We start from the raw sequence: 18,099 nt of genomic DNA, 5'->3' as shown, positions 1-18,099 counted from the left end.
CGAACCCGAGCTTATTATCAGTGTGAAGCTCGACCCAAGCCAGGTTATAAAAACAAACGTTGACACTGATGTTTGAAAGGAAACAATACCCGATCCAGGTTGGAACTGAATCAAAAACAAATTTGCCATTACTCTGATCACTGCCCGACCTTACTCTGTATTTAAAAAGATCAGTTAACACGATCATACAACAGGCTTGAAATCAAAAATACACCGAAAATGTGTATATAATGGAAGAACTGTACTCCTTTCTAATAAGCAAACACTTGATAGCTACGGAGGCATAATTACAAGTAATATGAATTCTTTAAGACAATTGAAACTGCCAATACCGATGAAAATTTGTATCGGGCTTAGCGCACCCAGAAACACGAATGTGAACTACAGTTGTTTTCTAGATTGAACAGATAGCAACAAAGCTTTCACTTACTGTTAGCGGCAGTCCACAACCGCCAGCTGAACCCCACTCTTATGTCAATATGCCTCTAGCAGCCATATCTAAAAAACGATTAGGTTTGGCTAAATTTACACTGCTGTTATTGCTTTCATTGAATGAACCCGATGCGAGACCAACATTTGACAGATTGTTTATACTGGGACAGTATTAATAGTTTATGCCAATTGGATCTTTTTGCAGTAAAGTTATATACTGCTGAAACACCACTACATGGCATAGCTATACGTGATAGCATTGGTAGCACGTAGCAAGTTTCGTGTGCTTTTACATAAAGTAAGGCATAAAATTTACAGTTCGGTACAGCGGTTTATAGCTAGGGAAGCCCTACTTTAATTATTATTGTTTTAAATTAGAATGCACATTTGTTTTCTGGATTTATTTTTAATTTCTGTATTCTACAATACTGTTTCCGATAGCTAAGGCATGCAAAGGCGTGAATTTAAAAAAAGAAGGCATATAAAGCCGCTTGTATTCTACAGCATTAATATTATGAAAGTCAACTGACGGATGAACTGTATGCTCAGGTCTTGTATATGTATGCAATTCGTCTCAGTTAAAAGTCATAATACCTCACCTGCAAAAATCGTACCAGCCGATGCTGATTCTGATTCAGAAATATAATGTTTAGATGGTGGTCCATAGAAAATTAGCTAGTCTCCAGTAAAAGTGTCTGCTGTATAAATTAACTGAAAACTGCTGTGAAACTTTTATTTTTACACTTACAGTAGGATTAATCATTAAATAAATTACTTGATCACCTCCGACGTCACTAGGTCACTAAAATGCAAAGATTTCGAGAAATTCAAGAAGTTCGCGTGTTCAACACTGAGCACTAAAAAGAGCTCTACTTAGATTCCCAAATACAGTCATCCGGTAGTGTATGTCTGTGGTGATAACTGAAAGTGCACACGCCTTGTGCTTTTGCATCAGTTCTCAATAGTTTGTCGTACGTCGGCCCGCACGGTTCGAATCTGCTTAAACGAGATCGCTGGTGAACGTTTAGCTACCTACATATAAAACTCGCGCGCTGTGTACTACTGTGTGCCGTCTTGTTTAAATCAGAACATTGCTGGCAAAGTGAGAAACTCGTTCCGTGTCAGGAAATGATAGAGTGTCGAATAAACTGTATGCTGTGAAGAGAAAACAAATACTGTTTGGCATCATGGATCAACGGCTGGTCAGCGTTATCATTTTGGGATTCGGCTTTATGCTGTTATTCACCGCCTTTCAAACGATGGGCAACATTGAAGTACGGACATAAATTAGTAGCTTCCATAAAGAAACGTTTATCTTGCGATTAACCTCCGGATGTTCGCGCTTCTCGCTGTCTTTCTTACTTTCTTGTAGCAAACTGTGATAAACAGCATCAAAACAGACGAGCCCACATTTAAGGGAGATGGATACACTAGTTTGGCGGTAATGTATCAAAATCATGTGTGGAATATATATGTGTTCATTGTCTTGCTCGCTGCTCGTTGTAATGACAAATTGAAACGGTATTTCGGGTTACATTTTCTTTTTGCACTGAGCGTAAATTGGCGATATTATGGTAGGCTGTTTCACAGAATACTCTTTATTTGGTGAATTCGAATCAGTATGAAATATATAGGTTAGGTTTTCCAGTAATAGTGATGTACCTATACTTATGGTATGGGCACAGATAAACAGACATAACTCTCGCAAGTTGTTCATCGAACAAGCATTTAACGGTCAATTTGAAAGTATCGTAGTTGGTAGTACCACTACCTGTGGCGCGCATAGTCAATTCCCTTGCGTTTGACGTTTACACACTACCGCCATCTGTTCAGCGTACTACCCACCACAGTGTACTCAACAGATGGCGGTAATGTTTTAGTGACGATGTTTTACAGTGAGAAATATTCAATGTGTTATGTTTGTTTGTCTGTGGTATGGGGGTTGTGCCGGAATAATGAGGAAAAACTGGATAAGGTTATTTTTATCGATAGCTCTTCTAAAATAAAGGAGATAAGCATTTTTCAAACTTAAAATAAGCTTAAAAATGACGGAATACAATCGATTTTCCCTAAGATTTTGACTCCTTTGCAACTATATTTGCGGTAGTGTTTCTGTAATAGTGGAATCCTTTCGAATCCTAACAGTATTTATTTTAATAGAGGACAAGTTTTCGATAAATGTAAACAATTTAATTACGATGTAATATTTTTCTAGCAAAATAGATATTGAAAGCTATTATTTGACGCATAAAAATTGTATGTACATAGTTTATTAATGTTTTAATAAATAAAATGTGTTAGTTCCTCCACTACTGGCTCATTCACCCTACATAGATGCATAGCTCAATTGTTATTGTATAATTTAACTTTGAAAACCGTCAAAACTACTCTCATCGTGGATCAGTTTTTGAAATCAAAACTATATAAACTATTTAAAAATATGTCAGTCACTTAGCAAACATTTGGTGTGTATGACTAAATTAATGAAAATTTCCTGCTCTGCTTCTCATGACGCGATTGATTAATAATCTGTACATGACTTCTTTTTCTTGGATTACAGCTGTAATCAGCTACTCTGAACAGAATATATTTATAGTACTTTCACAGGAATTAATAGAGATAGAGAACATGTGAATTTGCATCAGAATTTCAGACTTGACCTTCTCCACAATTATTGTTCAATGGCAATCGTTCACATTTGTGCTTAAATTATGATATTATGATTCTGGTAAACAATTTCAAAATAGAGTATTTGATATTTTTTATAAACCATAGCACGCCAATAGCACATCTAGTCAACATGACGTCTGAACAAGCGTTGTAAGGAAAAATAAAGTCTTATAGGAAAAAAAGGCAAAAATTTTTATTTTATGTAAAATTTAAATAAAAAAATTAAAAAAATATCCAATTTTTATTTTTTTTTTCATCAAATCAAACTTATGTGTAATTTAAAAAATGGATTTCCACTAATCTACTTCACAATGGCCAAAATCATTGAACAACAAATGTTGTGGTAAACACATATTTATTCGGTTGTACTACTGGTTTGTGGGGAAATTTCTTTTTCATGGCTTTCTCAGACTAGGGTAATTCAATGAAGCAATGTACAACTCACCGAATATCGAAATCACAAGGATAAATTGGTATAGTGGCAACCAAGGAGGAATGCAATGTCTAAAAAAGAAGATAACATCGAAAAATACTACCTCCGTGGGACGTATGTGAAGAAAAAATGCTCCCATAAATGTGGATGTGGCTACTATCCCATTGGAATTGATCGGATCTGATTCTACATGTATCTGATCGGTTGTAGATGATGCTCAAACTCGTAGTATTCGTTCGCCAGCCGAATGAGGATGTCTTGTGTTCATAGGATAATAAAATTTCTGTATTAAGGTTTCAAAGGCAGACCAGAAACCTACCCTTTCGTGGTGTGAAAAGCAACGGTCTATCAGCGGCCAGAAAGAGTTGAAACCGGTGGGGAACATTGTTGCAGACCGAATATAGAGCATGATGAATATGACTGCTGTAGTTTGTTGTGTTTGAGTTTCAGCATTATTATGAATTATGGGTACTAATGGGGCCTGATTAATAGCTTCTTTCGCTCGAGCCCACGCTAGAATTCGAATTTAAATCTATAAGTGAACTGAGAAGTGCACTACTGGTATGAGTTCCTCTGGTATATTCAATTAGATGATGTTTCTAAATATACAGTCAAACAGCACGTAATGTTGTGAACAACTTCAATGTCAGTTGTCCAGCAGTGCTCCCTTGTATTTACAATAATCCAATGCTTACGAGATTGTGCCGATGGATGTGGGCAACCTGTGCCGAATCTAATTTTGGCACAATGTGCTGAGTTACTTACCCCTTGGGTGTATAACTTTAAACTGCGTAATTAGAACTTGGCGTTGGGTGAAAAAAAAACTTTTCAGTTTACATACGAGTGAATGAAAACAACTACAAGCGGTGTTAACTCAAAATTAAGTTATCGACACAAATTTAAATAGCACTATATGTGCTTGTACATACATGTTCAGGGCCGTTAAATTGTGGGTTTAAAATATGTTATTTTGAAACCATAAAAATTTAACTTTCATTTTATTCAACTATACTCAATCTTTTCTATTTGAAAGAAATGTTAATTAAAATCCGCAAAATGAAATAAGCTTTTGTTGAAAAAACACTTATGTGTAGAAATACTGCAACATTAACTTGTCTTCATTGAATTTGAAAAGCACACCCAACCGAAGGATGTAATATTTGCTTACAATTATGAGGGATTCATTATCGCAGGATGTTAGTGGAGACCGCATGAATGGAGGATGCGATATACCGAGCTGCGATCCAATGTAATTAAATGTAGAAAGAAAACTGAGGAGTGTATTAGTGAGTGAAATTAATAATGTCGAAAAAAAAAATAGAATAAAGGTGGCCAGCCAACTGGGACTCTAACCACGAACGTTGCGATTTTCAGACCTGTGCTTTCTCCACTGCTCTCTCCATGCTGCGGAATATAGATAGGCTAAACCCAAATAAGAAGCACTCATAGTAGGGTACAGAACTACTTCGGCCTAATCGCCCATTTAGGGCCTATCGAGCAGAAAACTTCAAATAAATCCATGATTTCAGAGTTAACAAGTCAATTATGCGTTTGGTACGATACTTTAGTTAAAGCTATGGAACGAAGTCAATGAGAACGCGTGATATGAAGGTTTGCACCCATTATTTCCAAAAACAAAAAAGCGCTCCGACTGAATCAATTTTTATCTTCATTCGATAGGCCGAAGTGAATTCATTGGCGTTTCAATGGCATTTCAACGCGTTAGGCCGAGTTTAGAATCCGTAGGCCGAGTTTGGCGTCAATCATGTTTGTTTGCAAGCATCAAGGGAGATGCCTGCGTTCTTTGATTTTTTCTCCTGGACCAGAAATTAGTGGCATCGCGAGTGATAATGTGCGTGAAAGAGCTCGGTACGATCGGTGTTGATGTTGGTTCGCTTGCAACTATTTTTGCAAAAAAAAAAATAAGTGTTTTCGTACGAAATTGATATCGAAAGTTTACCAAAAGTGCGTCTGGACGTGTTTCGCAGTTGGGTGTGGTGAAATTCGTGAAAATGCCGTTTTTTTTCAGTGAAATTTCCGTATCACAAAACTGCTCACCGAGTTCCCGGGTTTGCGAGAGGAAATTAAGCATCGGGAATGTGCTCCCGGATATATTGATTTGGTGAGTACGTTCCAGTTGAAGATTGCTCTTAGGGGCTGTTCATTAACTACGTAGACAGGATTTTGGGATTCTTGACCCCCCTCCCCCTGCGTAGACAATTGCCCATGCATTTTTTTTAAATTTGTATGTGCAGTGCCGCGACGCGACCAATTCAAGAGAATCTTATTATTTTTTATTAACGTCGCTTACGCCTACCTGCAAGACCGAAAAAAAGCGAAAGTTTGGATTTTTTTTTCTCGAAAACGGCGCAACATATTGAAAATCGGTTTTCTGCCGTTTATTGAACACACATTAAATGGTACATTTATCAGTCGATGCTGTAAAAACGAGGTCCTGGTGCCCGGACGGCTGCTCCCCGTGGACGATGTTCTAAAAAACGCTTTTTGTGGTGCCAACTGACGGATTTCACGCCAACTCATCCAGTGGTTGGCAGCACCCTCTCAGAACCTTATGGAACTTTGTGGGTGTGGAGACTTAGCAATTTTAAGCAACTTTGCGTACTTATTTTTTTCAAAATTTATCTCGCCTAACATTTGATAAGGGTCAAAGTTTTTTGTCGATTTTTTTTTCAAATCGATATAGCTTAAAAATGACAAGCCCTACAAAAAAGTGATGTATGGCGAACTTTTAGCAAATAATCTGAAATTTTATAAAAAAATTTAAATAAAATAAAAAATCGGTTTCTACACTCTAAAAAAATATATTTAAAAATTAAAAGTAATTTTCCCAAAAATGGTACCCTTCAGATTTGCTTGATATTTTTTCTCATGAAAGGCAATATAATTACCTAACTTTTCTTCATACATCGCAAAGTGGGCGCTTTTAAGGAAAAAAAGTTGTTCGAACAACAACTTTTTCATGTTAATTTTTTTTTAGCGTGTTTCACTCAAAGTCGAATAGTAATACGCGCACAACCTTATTAAAATTCGATTAAACTTTATGGGTATACTTTTCGATAATCTGGGCGAAATCTAGCCTAACATTTGAAAAGGGTACAGAGAAGTTACCTGCAAATCGTCCAATAAGAGTTCAGAACAAAACGTTCTAATGAGGAACAGCCATCTCAGCATGGTTTGCACTTTCCTGTGATGGATTGTATTATAATATATGCATACACTCTATCCAACTTCTATAAAACCACCCTCAAATTGTTCCAAATCAACAGGTAAACTAAGTAAAAATCACTTAGTATGTTTTATTCATGAAAAGATTTCAATTCATGTATTTGTGATTAATTTAATTAGAAAAATAATCATTAATTTATTTTTATGTATTAGGTGTGTCCATTAGTAAGCAATATGCATATATGTTTATACCTCATCTCTCAAGTGAATACATATAATAGCGCAGGTAACTTAACGATTATTTAAGGCATGCCTAAAATAATCGTTAAGTTACCTGCTATATAGCAGTTATATAACAACGCAGGTAGTCACATGAGAGATATAAGGTATAAACTTAAAGCACCGCAGTCTGTTTCTACCGACATAACCTAATATTTAAGTTTGGTGATATCACAACAATGCTCATAGTTGCTGTAGTGCATAGTTGTTGAAAGTGTAGTGCTGCATAGTTGTTGAAACGAAAAAGTGTTTATATATACAACAATGGAAAAATCTGCTGAATTGATTATTAAAAGGGTGCAATGTAGTGCCAACATAAACAATCCCAATTGCAGCCGCAATAATTTACGTAATTTATCATCAAGTCTCATAGAGAAAATACATTCATGGGGCTTTGATCATCAATTGGATGTAACAATGCGTATTTGTAAATCGTGTCGTGGAATTTTAGTGCACAATAGGACACCTCTCCCGAAAAAGAGGCGATCGGATGGAAAAGAATCAAGCCATGCTCGGAAGTTTAAAGAGCCGCAACCATCAACAAGTCATCAGCAATCAGAACATCAGGAATTTGATGATACACTAGGTAAATAATAATAACTTTAACTGTTTCAACTGTGTGGTTTAAGGATTGTACATCGAAGATACAACTTCATTTTCAACATTTTTTTAGAGCACGAGCTGGATGAACCGCTTATCGTACAAATTTGATCGATTGGTAGGCCAACCTCGGTGAACAATCTATCAAATTTTCACGACTGTACGATATGCGGTTTATGCAGCTCGTGCTCCTCAAACATGGGGAAAAATCAGATGCGGCTTCGATGTACCGTAAACGGGGATGTCTTTGATAATGGAGGTAACTTTGATAATGCAGCTAATCCAAAAAGTTATGACTTAATGCTCTTCGTATTCATTATTTTGGAAGGGAACATCGGTTTCCTATCCAAAATATTGCGTACGATGTGCCTTAAGTCATAAATTTTTGGCTTAGCTGCATTACCAAAGTTACCCCTATTATCAAAACCACCCCCGTTCATGGTACTATCACCTTAACAGCGTTATATATTAATGTGTGGTAATATTTTTTTTTCTTTTCTTTAATTTTACAGATACAGATCCATCGCATCAAAACATAATTTCTACTAAGCGATTTTCACATTCAAAGGAAACTCCGAAAAATTTCACTCTGTTTCCGATAGACTAATAATCAATGAAAAACTCAAATTATGTATGGAGAATTATAGGAAAATAAATTATGCACTAAACAAAAACACTAGAGTTTTCATTTATTAAAACACCATTCGAAATGCAGGAAAATCCTCTGTATTAGGCCCTTTCAAATGTTAGGCTAGATTTTTGTTTTAAGCACGCCCAGATTATCAAAAGGTCAAAATCTTTATGCTCATTAAGTTTCAACGGATTTTAATAAGGTTGTGCGCGTATTACTATTCGACTTTGAGTGAAACACGCTAAAAAAAAATTAACATGATAAAGTTGTTGTTCGAACAACTTTTTTTCCTTAAAAGCGCCCACTTTGCGATGTATCAAGAAAAGTTAGGTAATTATATTGCCTTTCATGAGAAAAAATATCAAGCAAATCTGAGGGGTACCATTTTTGGGAAAATGACTTTTAATTTTTAAATATATTTTTTTAGAGTGTAGAAACCAATTTTTTAATTTATTTAAATTTTTTTATAAAATTTCAGATTATTTGCTAAAAGTTCGCCATACATCACTATTTTGTAGGGCTTGTCATTTTTAAGCTATATCGATTTGAAAAAAAAATCGACAAAAAACTTTGACCCTTATCAAATGTTAGGCGAGATAAATTTTGAAAAAAATAAGTACTCAAAGTTGCTTAAAATTGCTAAGTCTCCACACCCACAAAGTTTCATAAGGTTCTGAGAGGGTGCTGCCAACTCCGAAGACGAGTTGGCGTGAAATCCGTCAACTGCGGTTTGTGATGTAATCATCTGAAATAAAAAAAAACCATGCCAAATCGTTAAGCATGTGTTAAACTAGTCCTTGATCGTTTGGTTTTTTTTTTAATTTTTTTGACAAAATGGCGGCCTTGCAAAGTTGAAGTGCCGATTTTTTATCCTTAAATTTGTCTTTGATCGGCTGTAAAAAATCGAAATTATGATAGACGAAATCCGAACGATCGTGGACTGCACAAAATAGTACTGAACAGAAATCAAAACGAATCGGACGAATCGAATGTATAGGTACATTTCGAGAAATTTTTGGCACCGGTTTTGAAAATATGATTCCGAGATAATCGCGTTTAAAGTTTAAAGTTTGGTTTAGTCCACTATAAATGAATATTTTTGTGCGTCGCATAACTTTCACAATTTTCATCGGATCAACTTGATCTTTTGAGGAAATATTCTTGACTTTATATACTTTCGATTAGGACAATTAAAAAAAAATCGATTTTTTGAAAGTTTGCAGGTAGGCGTAACCCCTTAAGAGTAGAATTTAATGAAGGCATAAGCGCTTTTTCGTAGCTTTTTTGTCTCCAGGTTTAAAAGATCATCGGTAGTAGAGGCTTATTCTTGTGTAAAGGGCAATAATAAATATTTATAACAGGACCAAAACACAACTGGAAGAAGCAACGTAACATTGTTTAATTTTCTCTTATGTATGTTTAACGTTTATATGTATATTTATATTTATATATAGTGCAATTAACCATTTAATTTTTCCTTTCCAGGAGAGGAAAAAATTACATTACTGTTGATATAGGGGAAATGACGGCTTCGGCATGACAGACTATTTTCGGCAACCCAAATTAAAACACAATTTTCACTGAATTTTCTTACGAAAACACTTCGCTGAATGCATGCAAACGATTCTTTATGCTTTCAGCTTCAATTTGACTATATTTTTACCACTGAGCGGTTCCATATCATTAAAGCAACGAGTAATTTTCATCTTTTTTGATTTGCATGAAACCTTGCATACAAGTTTTTGGGGAAGAAAAACGCCGTTTTGCATACTTGGTTCGCCATTTTGAATCTAGCCTTACTTATGAGAAGGGCCTATGAAAAATGCACATGATATCTTCAAAAAATTGTATCTCGGAAACGGTTTGTCCGATTGGTTTGGTGTCTTGGGCGAAGTTTTAGACAATTGTTGGTGTTATATGGAGAAAATATGCACGGTAAAAAAAAAGTTTGGTATTTGTGTTTTGAACTAACATATAAATTTTCCCTTTAAAGTGACATGTCAATAATTTTTTTATTATCCTTATGTTATAGCTGACTGAAAATGCTATCTATTGCACAGTAGGTTGTTCTGGAGAAAAATAGGATACGATGAAAAAAATTGTTTTTTAAAAAAATACAATTTTCAAAAAAGCTATTAAGAAAAGTCAAAAAAGTTTTTCACCCTAATTTTATGAAAGAACATCAAATTTGCAAACAAAAAGTACTTTGGTAACATTTTTCTAAGATGCACCGTTTAGAAGATATTACTGATTTAATATTGTTTTTTTTTGATAACTTAATAAGTTTTGGCCCTTTTCGGATGTACTCCGTGTTTTTCCAGTTTCAAAAGTATTTTTTTCGGAAAGATTGGAAAATTTTGAGTGGATGTGTTTATACTGTGCATATTTTCTCTCTATTGCCGAACATCGCCACAGACATCAAACCGATGAGACAACTCGATTTCGAGATACACCTTTTTGAGAACTGCAAATGTAAGCTCCTCAATTAGCAAGATTCAAAAGAGCGAATTAAGCTTATTTTTCAGGGATGGTGATTGTGCGCAATAAAAAATAACATTATATGTTGGATATCATCAGTTTATTTTTATTCCTGTATTTTTATAAAATTATTGTTTACACAACTTTCTTAACAATATTGAATATTTTGGCATCATTGTCAGGACAGTTTGAATAAAGCTTTGCCTTTATTGTATTTTCTGATAGAGGAAGAAATGAGTGGAATTTTAGAGTTCCTTGAATTGTTTTTGCATTATTATATTGATTATTTAGCTGAAAAGACATATTTTCGTATTCTTCTGTAGTAGAATAACAAAATGACAACTTTGTAAGTTCTTCTTCTTTTCGTTTGTTTGCCCAATTAAACAACTCTCTTGCAGTCTTTATCGGGTGTTCGCGTTCTTTGGCTAAACTTGCTCTGGTAGCCATGCGTTTTATCGTACCTCCAATAGCATCGCATGGACCTTTTCCGTGCGATGTTGCGAAGAAATGCCATTCAGCGTCAATACCATACTTTGACTTAAATTATCAAAGGCTAGAAAAGTTTTTTCGGTTTTTATACTGTGAAGCAGCACCATCTGACATAAAATAAATTTTTTTTTATGTTTTTATTTTGATCAATTTGTAAAAAGTTTATCATTTTATCAATAAACAAATTGACAGCGACTGAATCATGTCTTAGTTCTTCAGAAATTATAATGAAGCTAAAATGTTTAATTTGCATATTTTCAGTATAATATATTACGAAAGGATGGATTGTGGCCTGTTGCACGTTCCAATGGTGTGATTGAACTTCATCCTGCAAAACGAAGCTGTAATTTTCAGAAAAGTCACAAATAGCTAAAAATTCACCATCTTGCAAGTTTTGTTTTGTAGTTTTCAAAAAATTGGATTGTTCGGTTTTTGCAAAATCATGCGGAATCAAACTTTCTAATTTTGAGCTGAAAAATGAAACAAACTCATCGGTTTGCTTTACAATAGTTTCTAAATCACATCTGTCAGTGGTAACCCATTGTTCGAATGAAAGCTTTTCAACAAAGTTTTCTTTCAGTTGTTTCAATAAACTGTCTTCTAAAACTGAGGTATCTGGGCAGTTTTTACATCTTCGTAGATGGCAATGAGTTGTCTTATTTTCGCAAAGTAATCTATTCGTTAATGTTTTTAGATCATTCAAGACATTGTATTTTTTTAAGCTATGTAGAATTAAATTGACATTTTCATGCGTAGTGCAAACGCAAACATTATGTGTTCCTGTGATAGTCAATAGTTTACATTGCCTTGGCCGGAGGCTTGCAAATGATGAAAACCCTATTTTTACATTGACGTACATTTCATTAAAGCGATTAAAAGCTTCTCTCAATGACATCATTAACAATCTTTTCTGAACAGCTAATCTCTTATTTCCTTTCTTTACGCTAACAAAATCTCTTTGGCCTGGCATTGCACGGCTTATATCATCGTCCTCAAAAAAATTCAAAACCAGTTCTTTTGTTTCATTACTCAAAGCTTTTCCAGAGCTTGAACCTTGAGATGAATCAAATACATTATCTCTTTCCTTTCTTGCATCTGATGCCATATTTCTACTGGTTTTAAATTCGTCTACAATTTTTTGTACTGACCATGATTTTGGCAACAATGATAAAATGGAAAGTTTTTCTTGCCTTGTGGCTGAAGAATTTAAAAATTTAATTTTCATATTTTCTATGACTTCATCAAACTCGTTTGCTTTTTCTGTTTTAGCGTCTAATTTAAAAAGATTTCTTCGTACACCTTCGACGATTTCAGCGCACTTTTTTTCAGGATAGTAAACATTTTTAACCTTACCTAAATCTATAGGCGAAACACGAATAGCTGCTATTCCTCGGTTGAATATTTCGACGTCTACAGGCATCGTGAAGTCTTCATTTGATTTAATTGTGCTTAGCGTTGACTCTGATGGTATCGTGACCAAACTTTCATAGCTTTGCGAATCAGGTACATCAGGTATGGTCTGAACAGTTGGCATCCTTGAGCCGCCGGCTACGCTTTGTTCCTCGTTTTGGGTGAGGTGTGCTCTTGAATCAATATGTAGACGGCAAGACGAACAAACACGAAAATCCTTGGTGTTCAGTGTGGATACCTTGGAAAATCCAATTGATTTTAGTTTTTGGATGATACCATCCGTGAGATATCGCAGCTCTTTCGAACACTGAATGTCTTTGAATGGGCGAATACATCTTATTTTACTCATTTTGTAATCTATAACATAGAAAATATTTTCCAATTGTTAGTTTTGTACGAAAATATCACAAAACATATAATTAAAATGTGTATTTAAAACTTACCTTTGCACCAAAACGTGTTACACTTTCCTTTACAATTATTATGTTATCAAACAACACTGGATCTCGTTCAAAAACACAGGATTATGAGCTGAAATTACTATAATCACTATGCTACTAGCAACCTTTCTGCATTTACTGTTTGGTTTTCCCTAGCAGATACTGGATGAATTCAGAACCGAGTCAGACATTATTATACAGCTCACGGGTAGAAATCATAGAATGCTGGGTAAAGACTGTTGGAAGATAGGTAGAGTTGAACGCTCAGGTATCGTAGAACCTTCAGGTACGAGTTTGGAGAGTTGGAGCGAGGTAGATTTGCTGGCGTAGGTATATTGTTATTGAAGAAGATTGTAAATTGTATATACCTGGAATGAATAAAGAGTGCGGCGGTTGTTGATTGAGGTATCAGTCGGCAGCCCTCTAGTTTGATGGAAGGTGACTACTGCGTTCTTTTTATTTATTATTAAGGAACGGTCAACGACGGAGCTAGCCTCGTTATGGCCAGCGTGGCCATGGTGGACTAGTTCCAATAAAGACCATGTTTACAATCACCAACTGTACGTAGTACAGCTTGTATGTTTTATTCATGAAAAGATTTCAATTCATGTATTTGTGATTAATTTAATTAGAAAAATAATCATTAATTTATTTTTATGTATTAGGTGTGTCCATTAGTAAGCAATATGCATATATGTTTATACCTCATCTCTCAAGTGAATACATATAATAGCGCAGGTAACTTAACGATTATTTAAGGCATGCCTAAAATAATCGTTAAGTTACCTGCTATATAGCAGTTATATAACAACGCAGGTAGTCACATGAGAGATATAAGGTATAAACTTAAAGCACCGCAGTCTGTTTCTACCGACATAACCTAATATTTAAGTTTGGTGATATCACAACAATGCTCATAGTTGCTGTAGTGCATAGTTGTTGAAAGTGTAGTGCTGCATAGTTGTTGAAACGAAAAAGTGTTTATATATACAACAATGGAAAAATCTGCTGAATTGATTATTAAAAGGGTGCAATGTAGTGCCAACATAAACAATCCCAATTGCAGCCGCAATAATTTACGTAATTTATCATCAAGTCTCATAGAGAAAATACATTCATGGGGCTTTGATCATCAATTGGATGTAACAATGCGTATTTGTAAATCGTGTCGTGGAATTTTAGTGCACAATAGGACACCTCTCCCGAAAAAGAGGCGATCGGATGGAAAAGAATCAAGCCATGCTCGGAAGTTTAAAGAGCCGCAACCATCAACAAGTCATCAGCAATCAGAACATCAGGAATTTGATGATACACTAGGTAAATAATAATAACTTTAACTGTTTCAACTGTGTGGTTTAAGGATTGTACATCGAAGATACAACTTCATTTTCAACATTTTTTTAGAGCACGAGCTGGATGAACCGCTTATCGTACAAATTTGATCGATTGGTAGGCCAACCTCGGTGAACAATCTATCAAATTTTCACGACTGTACGATATGCGGTTTATGCAGCTCGTGCTCCTCAAACATGGGGAAAAATCAGATGCGGCTTCGATGTACCGTAAACGGGGATGTCTTTGATAATGGAGGTAACTTTGATAATGCAGCTAATCCAAAAAGTTATGACTTAATGCTCTTCGTATTCATTATTTTGGAAGGGAACATCGGTTTCCTATCCAAAATATTGCGTACGATGTGCCTTAAGTCATAAATTTTTGGCTTAGCTGCATTACCAAAGTTACCCCTATTATCAAAACCACCCCCGTTCATGGTACTATCACCTTAACAGCGTTATATATTAATGTGTGGTAATATTTTTTTTTCTTTTCTTTAATTTTACAGATACAGATCCATCGCATCAAAACATAATTTCTACTAAGCGATTTTCACATTCAAAGGAAACTCCGAAAAATTTCACTCTGTTTCCGATAGACTAATAATCAATGAAAAACTCAAATTATGTATGGAGAATTATAGGAAAATAAATTATGCACTAAACAAAAACACTAGAGTTTTCATTTATTAAAACACCATTCGAAATGCAGGAAAATCCTCTGTATTAGGCCCTTTCAAATGTTAGGCTAGATTTTTGTTTTAAGCACGCCCAGATTATCAAAAGGTCAAAATCTTTATGCTCATTAAGTTTCAACGGATTTTAATAAGGTTGTGCGCGTATTACTATTCGACTTTGAGTGAAACACGCTAAAAAAAAATTAACATGATAAAGTTGTTGTTCGAACAACTTTTTTTCCTTAAAAGCGCCCACTTTGCGATGTATCAAGAAAAGTTAGGTAATTATATTGCCTTTCATGAGAAAAAATATCAAGCAAATCTGAGGGGTACCATTTTTGGGAAAATGACTTTTAATTTTTAAATATATTTTTTTAGAGTGTAGAAACCAATTTTTTAATTTATTTAAATTTTTTTATAAAATTTCAGATTATTTGCTAAAAGTTCGCCATACATCACTATTTTGTAGGGCTTGTCATTTTTAAGCTATATCGATTTGAAAAAAAAATCGACAAAAAACTTTGACCCTTATCAAATGTTAGGCGAGATAAATTTTGAAAAAAATAAGTACTCAAAGTTGCTTAAAATTGCTAAGTCTCCACACCCACAAAGTTTCATAAGGTTCTGAGAGGGTGCTGCCAACTCCGAAGACGAGTTGGCGTGAAATCCGTCAACTGCGGTTTGTGATGTAATCATCTGAAATAAAAAAAAACCATGCCAAATCGTTAAGCATGTGTTAAACTAGTCCTTGATCGTTTGGTTTTTTTTTTAATTTTTTTGACAAAATGGCGGCCTTGCAAAGTTGAAGTGCCGATTTTTTATCCTTAAATTTGTCTTTGATCGGCTGTAAAAAATCGAAATTATGATAGACGAAATCCGAACGATCGTGGACTGCACAAAATAGTACTGAACAGAAATCAAAACGAATCGGACGAATCGAATGTATAGGTACATTTCGAGAAATTTTTGGCACCGGTTTTGAAAATATGATTCCGAGATAATCGCGTTTAAAGTTTAAAGTTTGGTTTAGTCCACTATAAATGAATATTTTTGTGCGTCGCATAACTTTCACAATTTTCATCGGATCAACTTGATCTTTTGAGGAAATATTCTTGACTTTATATACTTTCGATTAGGACAATTAAAAAAAAATCGATTTTTTGAAAGTTTGCAGGTAGGCGTAACCCCTTAAGAGTAGAATTTAATGAAGGCATAAGCGCTTTTTCGTAGCTTTTTTGTCTCCAGGTTTAAAAGATCATCGGTAGTAGAGGCTTATTCTTGTGTAAAGGGCAATAATAAATATTTATAACAGGACCAAAACACAACTGGAAGAAGCAACGTAACATTGTTTAATTTTCTCTTATGTATGTTTAACGTTTATATGTATATTTATATTTATATATAGTGCAATTAACCATTTTATTTTTCCTTTCCAGGAGAGGAAAAAATTACATTACTGTTGATATAGGGGAAATGACGGCTTCGGCATGACAGACTATTTTCGGCAACCCAAATTAAAACACAATTTTCACTGAATTTTCTTACGAAAACACTTCGCTGAATGCATGCAAACGATTCTTTATGCTTTCAGCTTCAATTTGACTATATTTTTACCACTGAGCGGTTCCATATCATTAAAGCAACGAGTAATTTTCATCTTTTTTGATTTGCATGAAACCTTGCATACAAGTTTTTGGGGAAGAAAAACGCCGTTTTGCATACTTGGTTCGCCATTTTGAATCTAGCCTTACTTATGAGAAGGGCCTATGAAAAATGCACATGATATCTTCAAAAAATTGTATCTCGGAAACGGTTTGTCCGATTGGTTTGGTGTCTTGGGCGAAGTTTTAGACAATTGTTGGTGTTATATGGAGAAAATATGCACGGTAAAAAAAAAAGTTTGGTATTTGTGTTTTGAACTAACATATAAATTTTCCCTTTAAAGTGACATGTCAATAATTTTTTTATTATCCTTATGTTATAGCTGACTGAAAATGCTATCTATTGCACAGTAGGTTGTTCTGGAGAAAAATAGGATACGATGAAAAAAATTGTTTTTTAAAAAAATACAATTTTCAAAAAAGCTATTAAGAAAAGTCAAAAAAGTTTTTCACCCTAATTTTATGAAAGAACATCAAATTTGCAAACAAAAAGTACTTCGGTAACATTTTTCTAAGATGCACCGTTTAGAAGATATTACTGATTTAATATTGTTTTTTTTTGATAACTTAATAAGTTTTGGCCCTTTTCGGATGTACTCCGTGTTTTTCCAGTTTCAAAAGTATTTTTTTCGGAAAGATTGGAAAATTTTGAGTGGATGTGTTTATACTGTGCATATTTTCTCTCTATTGCCGAACATCGCCACAGACATCAAACCGATGAGACAACTCGATTTCGAGATACACCTTTTTGAGAACTGCAAATGTAAGCTCCTCAATTAGCAAGATTCAAAAGAGCGAATTAAGCTTATTTTTCAGGGATGGTGATTGTGCGCAATAAAAAATAACATTATATGTTGGATATCATCAGTTTATTTTTATTCCTGTATTTTTATAAAATTATTGTTTACACAACTTTCTTAACAATATTGAATATTTTGGCATCATTGTCAGGACAGTTTGAATAAAGCTTTGCCTTTATTGTATTTTCTGATAGAGGAAGAAATGAGTGGAATTTTAGAGTTCCTTGAATTGTTTTTGCATTATTATATTGATTATTTAGCTGAAAAGACATATTTTCGTATTCTTCTGTAGTAGAATAACAAAATGACAACTTTGTAAGTTCTTCTTCTTTTCGTTTGTTTGCCCAATTAAACAACTCTCTTGCAGTCTTTATCGGGTGTTCGCGTTCTTTGGCTAAACTTGCTCTGGTAGCCATGCGTTTTATCGTACCTCCAATAGCATCGCATGGACCTTTTCCGTGCGATGTTGCGAAGAAATGCCATTCAGCGTCAATACCATACTTTGACTTAAATTATCAAAGGCTAGAAAAGTTTTTTCGGTTTTTATACTGTGAAGCAGCACCATCTGACATAAAATAA

At 34.6% G+C, this 18,099-nt stretch overlaps 1 protein-coding gene across 1 annotated transcript in view; it reads left to right on the top strand.

Annotated features, from left to right (window-relative positions):
- The first annotated feature begins 1,394 nt into the window (after positions 1-1,394).
- Positions 1,395-18,099, top strand: part of LOC135710424 (UNC93-like protein MFSD11) — a 125,242-nt gene continuing 108,537 nt past the window's right edge. Inside the window, exons 1-2 of the mRNA XM_065232996.1 lie at positions 1,395-1,706; positions 1,805-1,873. Coding sequence (XP_065089068.1) covers positions 1,620-1,706; positions 1,805-1,873 — 156 coding nt within the window. The 5' untranslated portion in view covers positions 1,395-1,619. The remainder of the gene's footprint in view (positions 1,707-1,804; positions 1,874-18,099) is intronic.

This window comes from Ochlerotatus camptorhynchus, unplaced genomic scaffold (genome assembly GCF_037179485.1).
Source record: "Ochlerotatus camptorhynchus isolate MF236.1 unplaced genomic scaffold, CSIRO-AGI_Acam_v1.1 ptg000382l, whole genome shotgun sequence".
Taxonomy (NCBI): domain Eukaryota; kingdom Metazoa; phylum Arthropoda; class Insecta; order Diptera; family Culicidae; genus Ochlerotatus; species Ochlerotatus camptorhynchus.
Note: the sequence above shows the minus strand (reverse complement) of the source record. Positions and strands in the feature narration are given on the sequence as shown.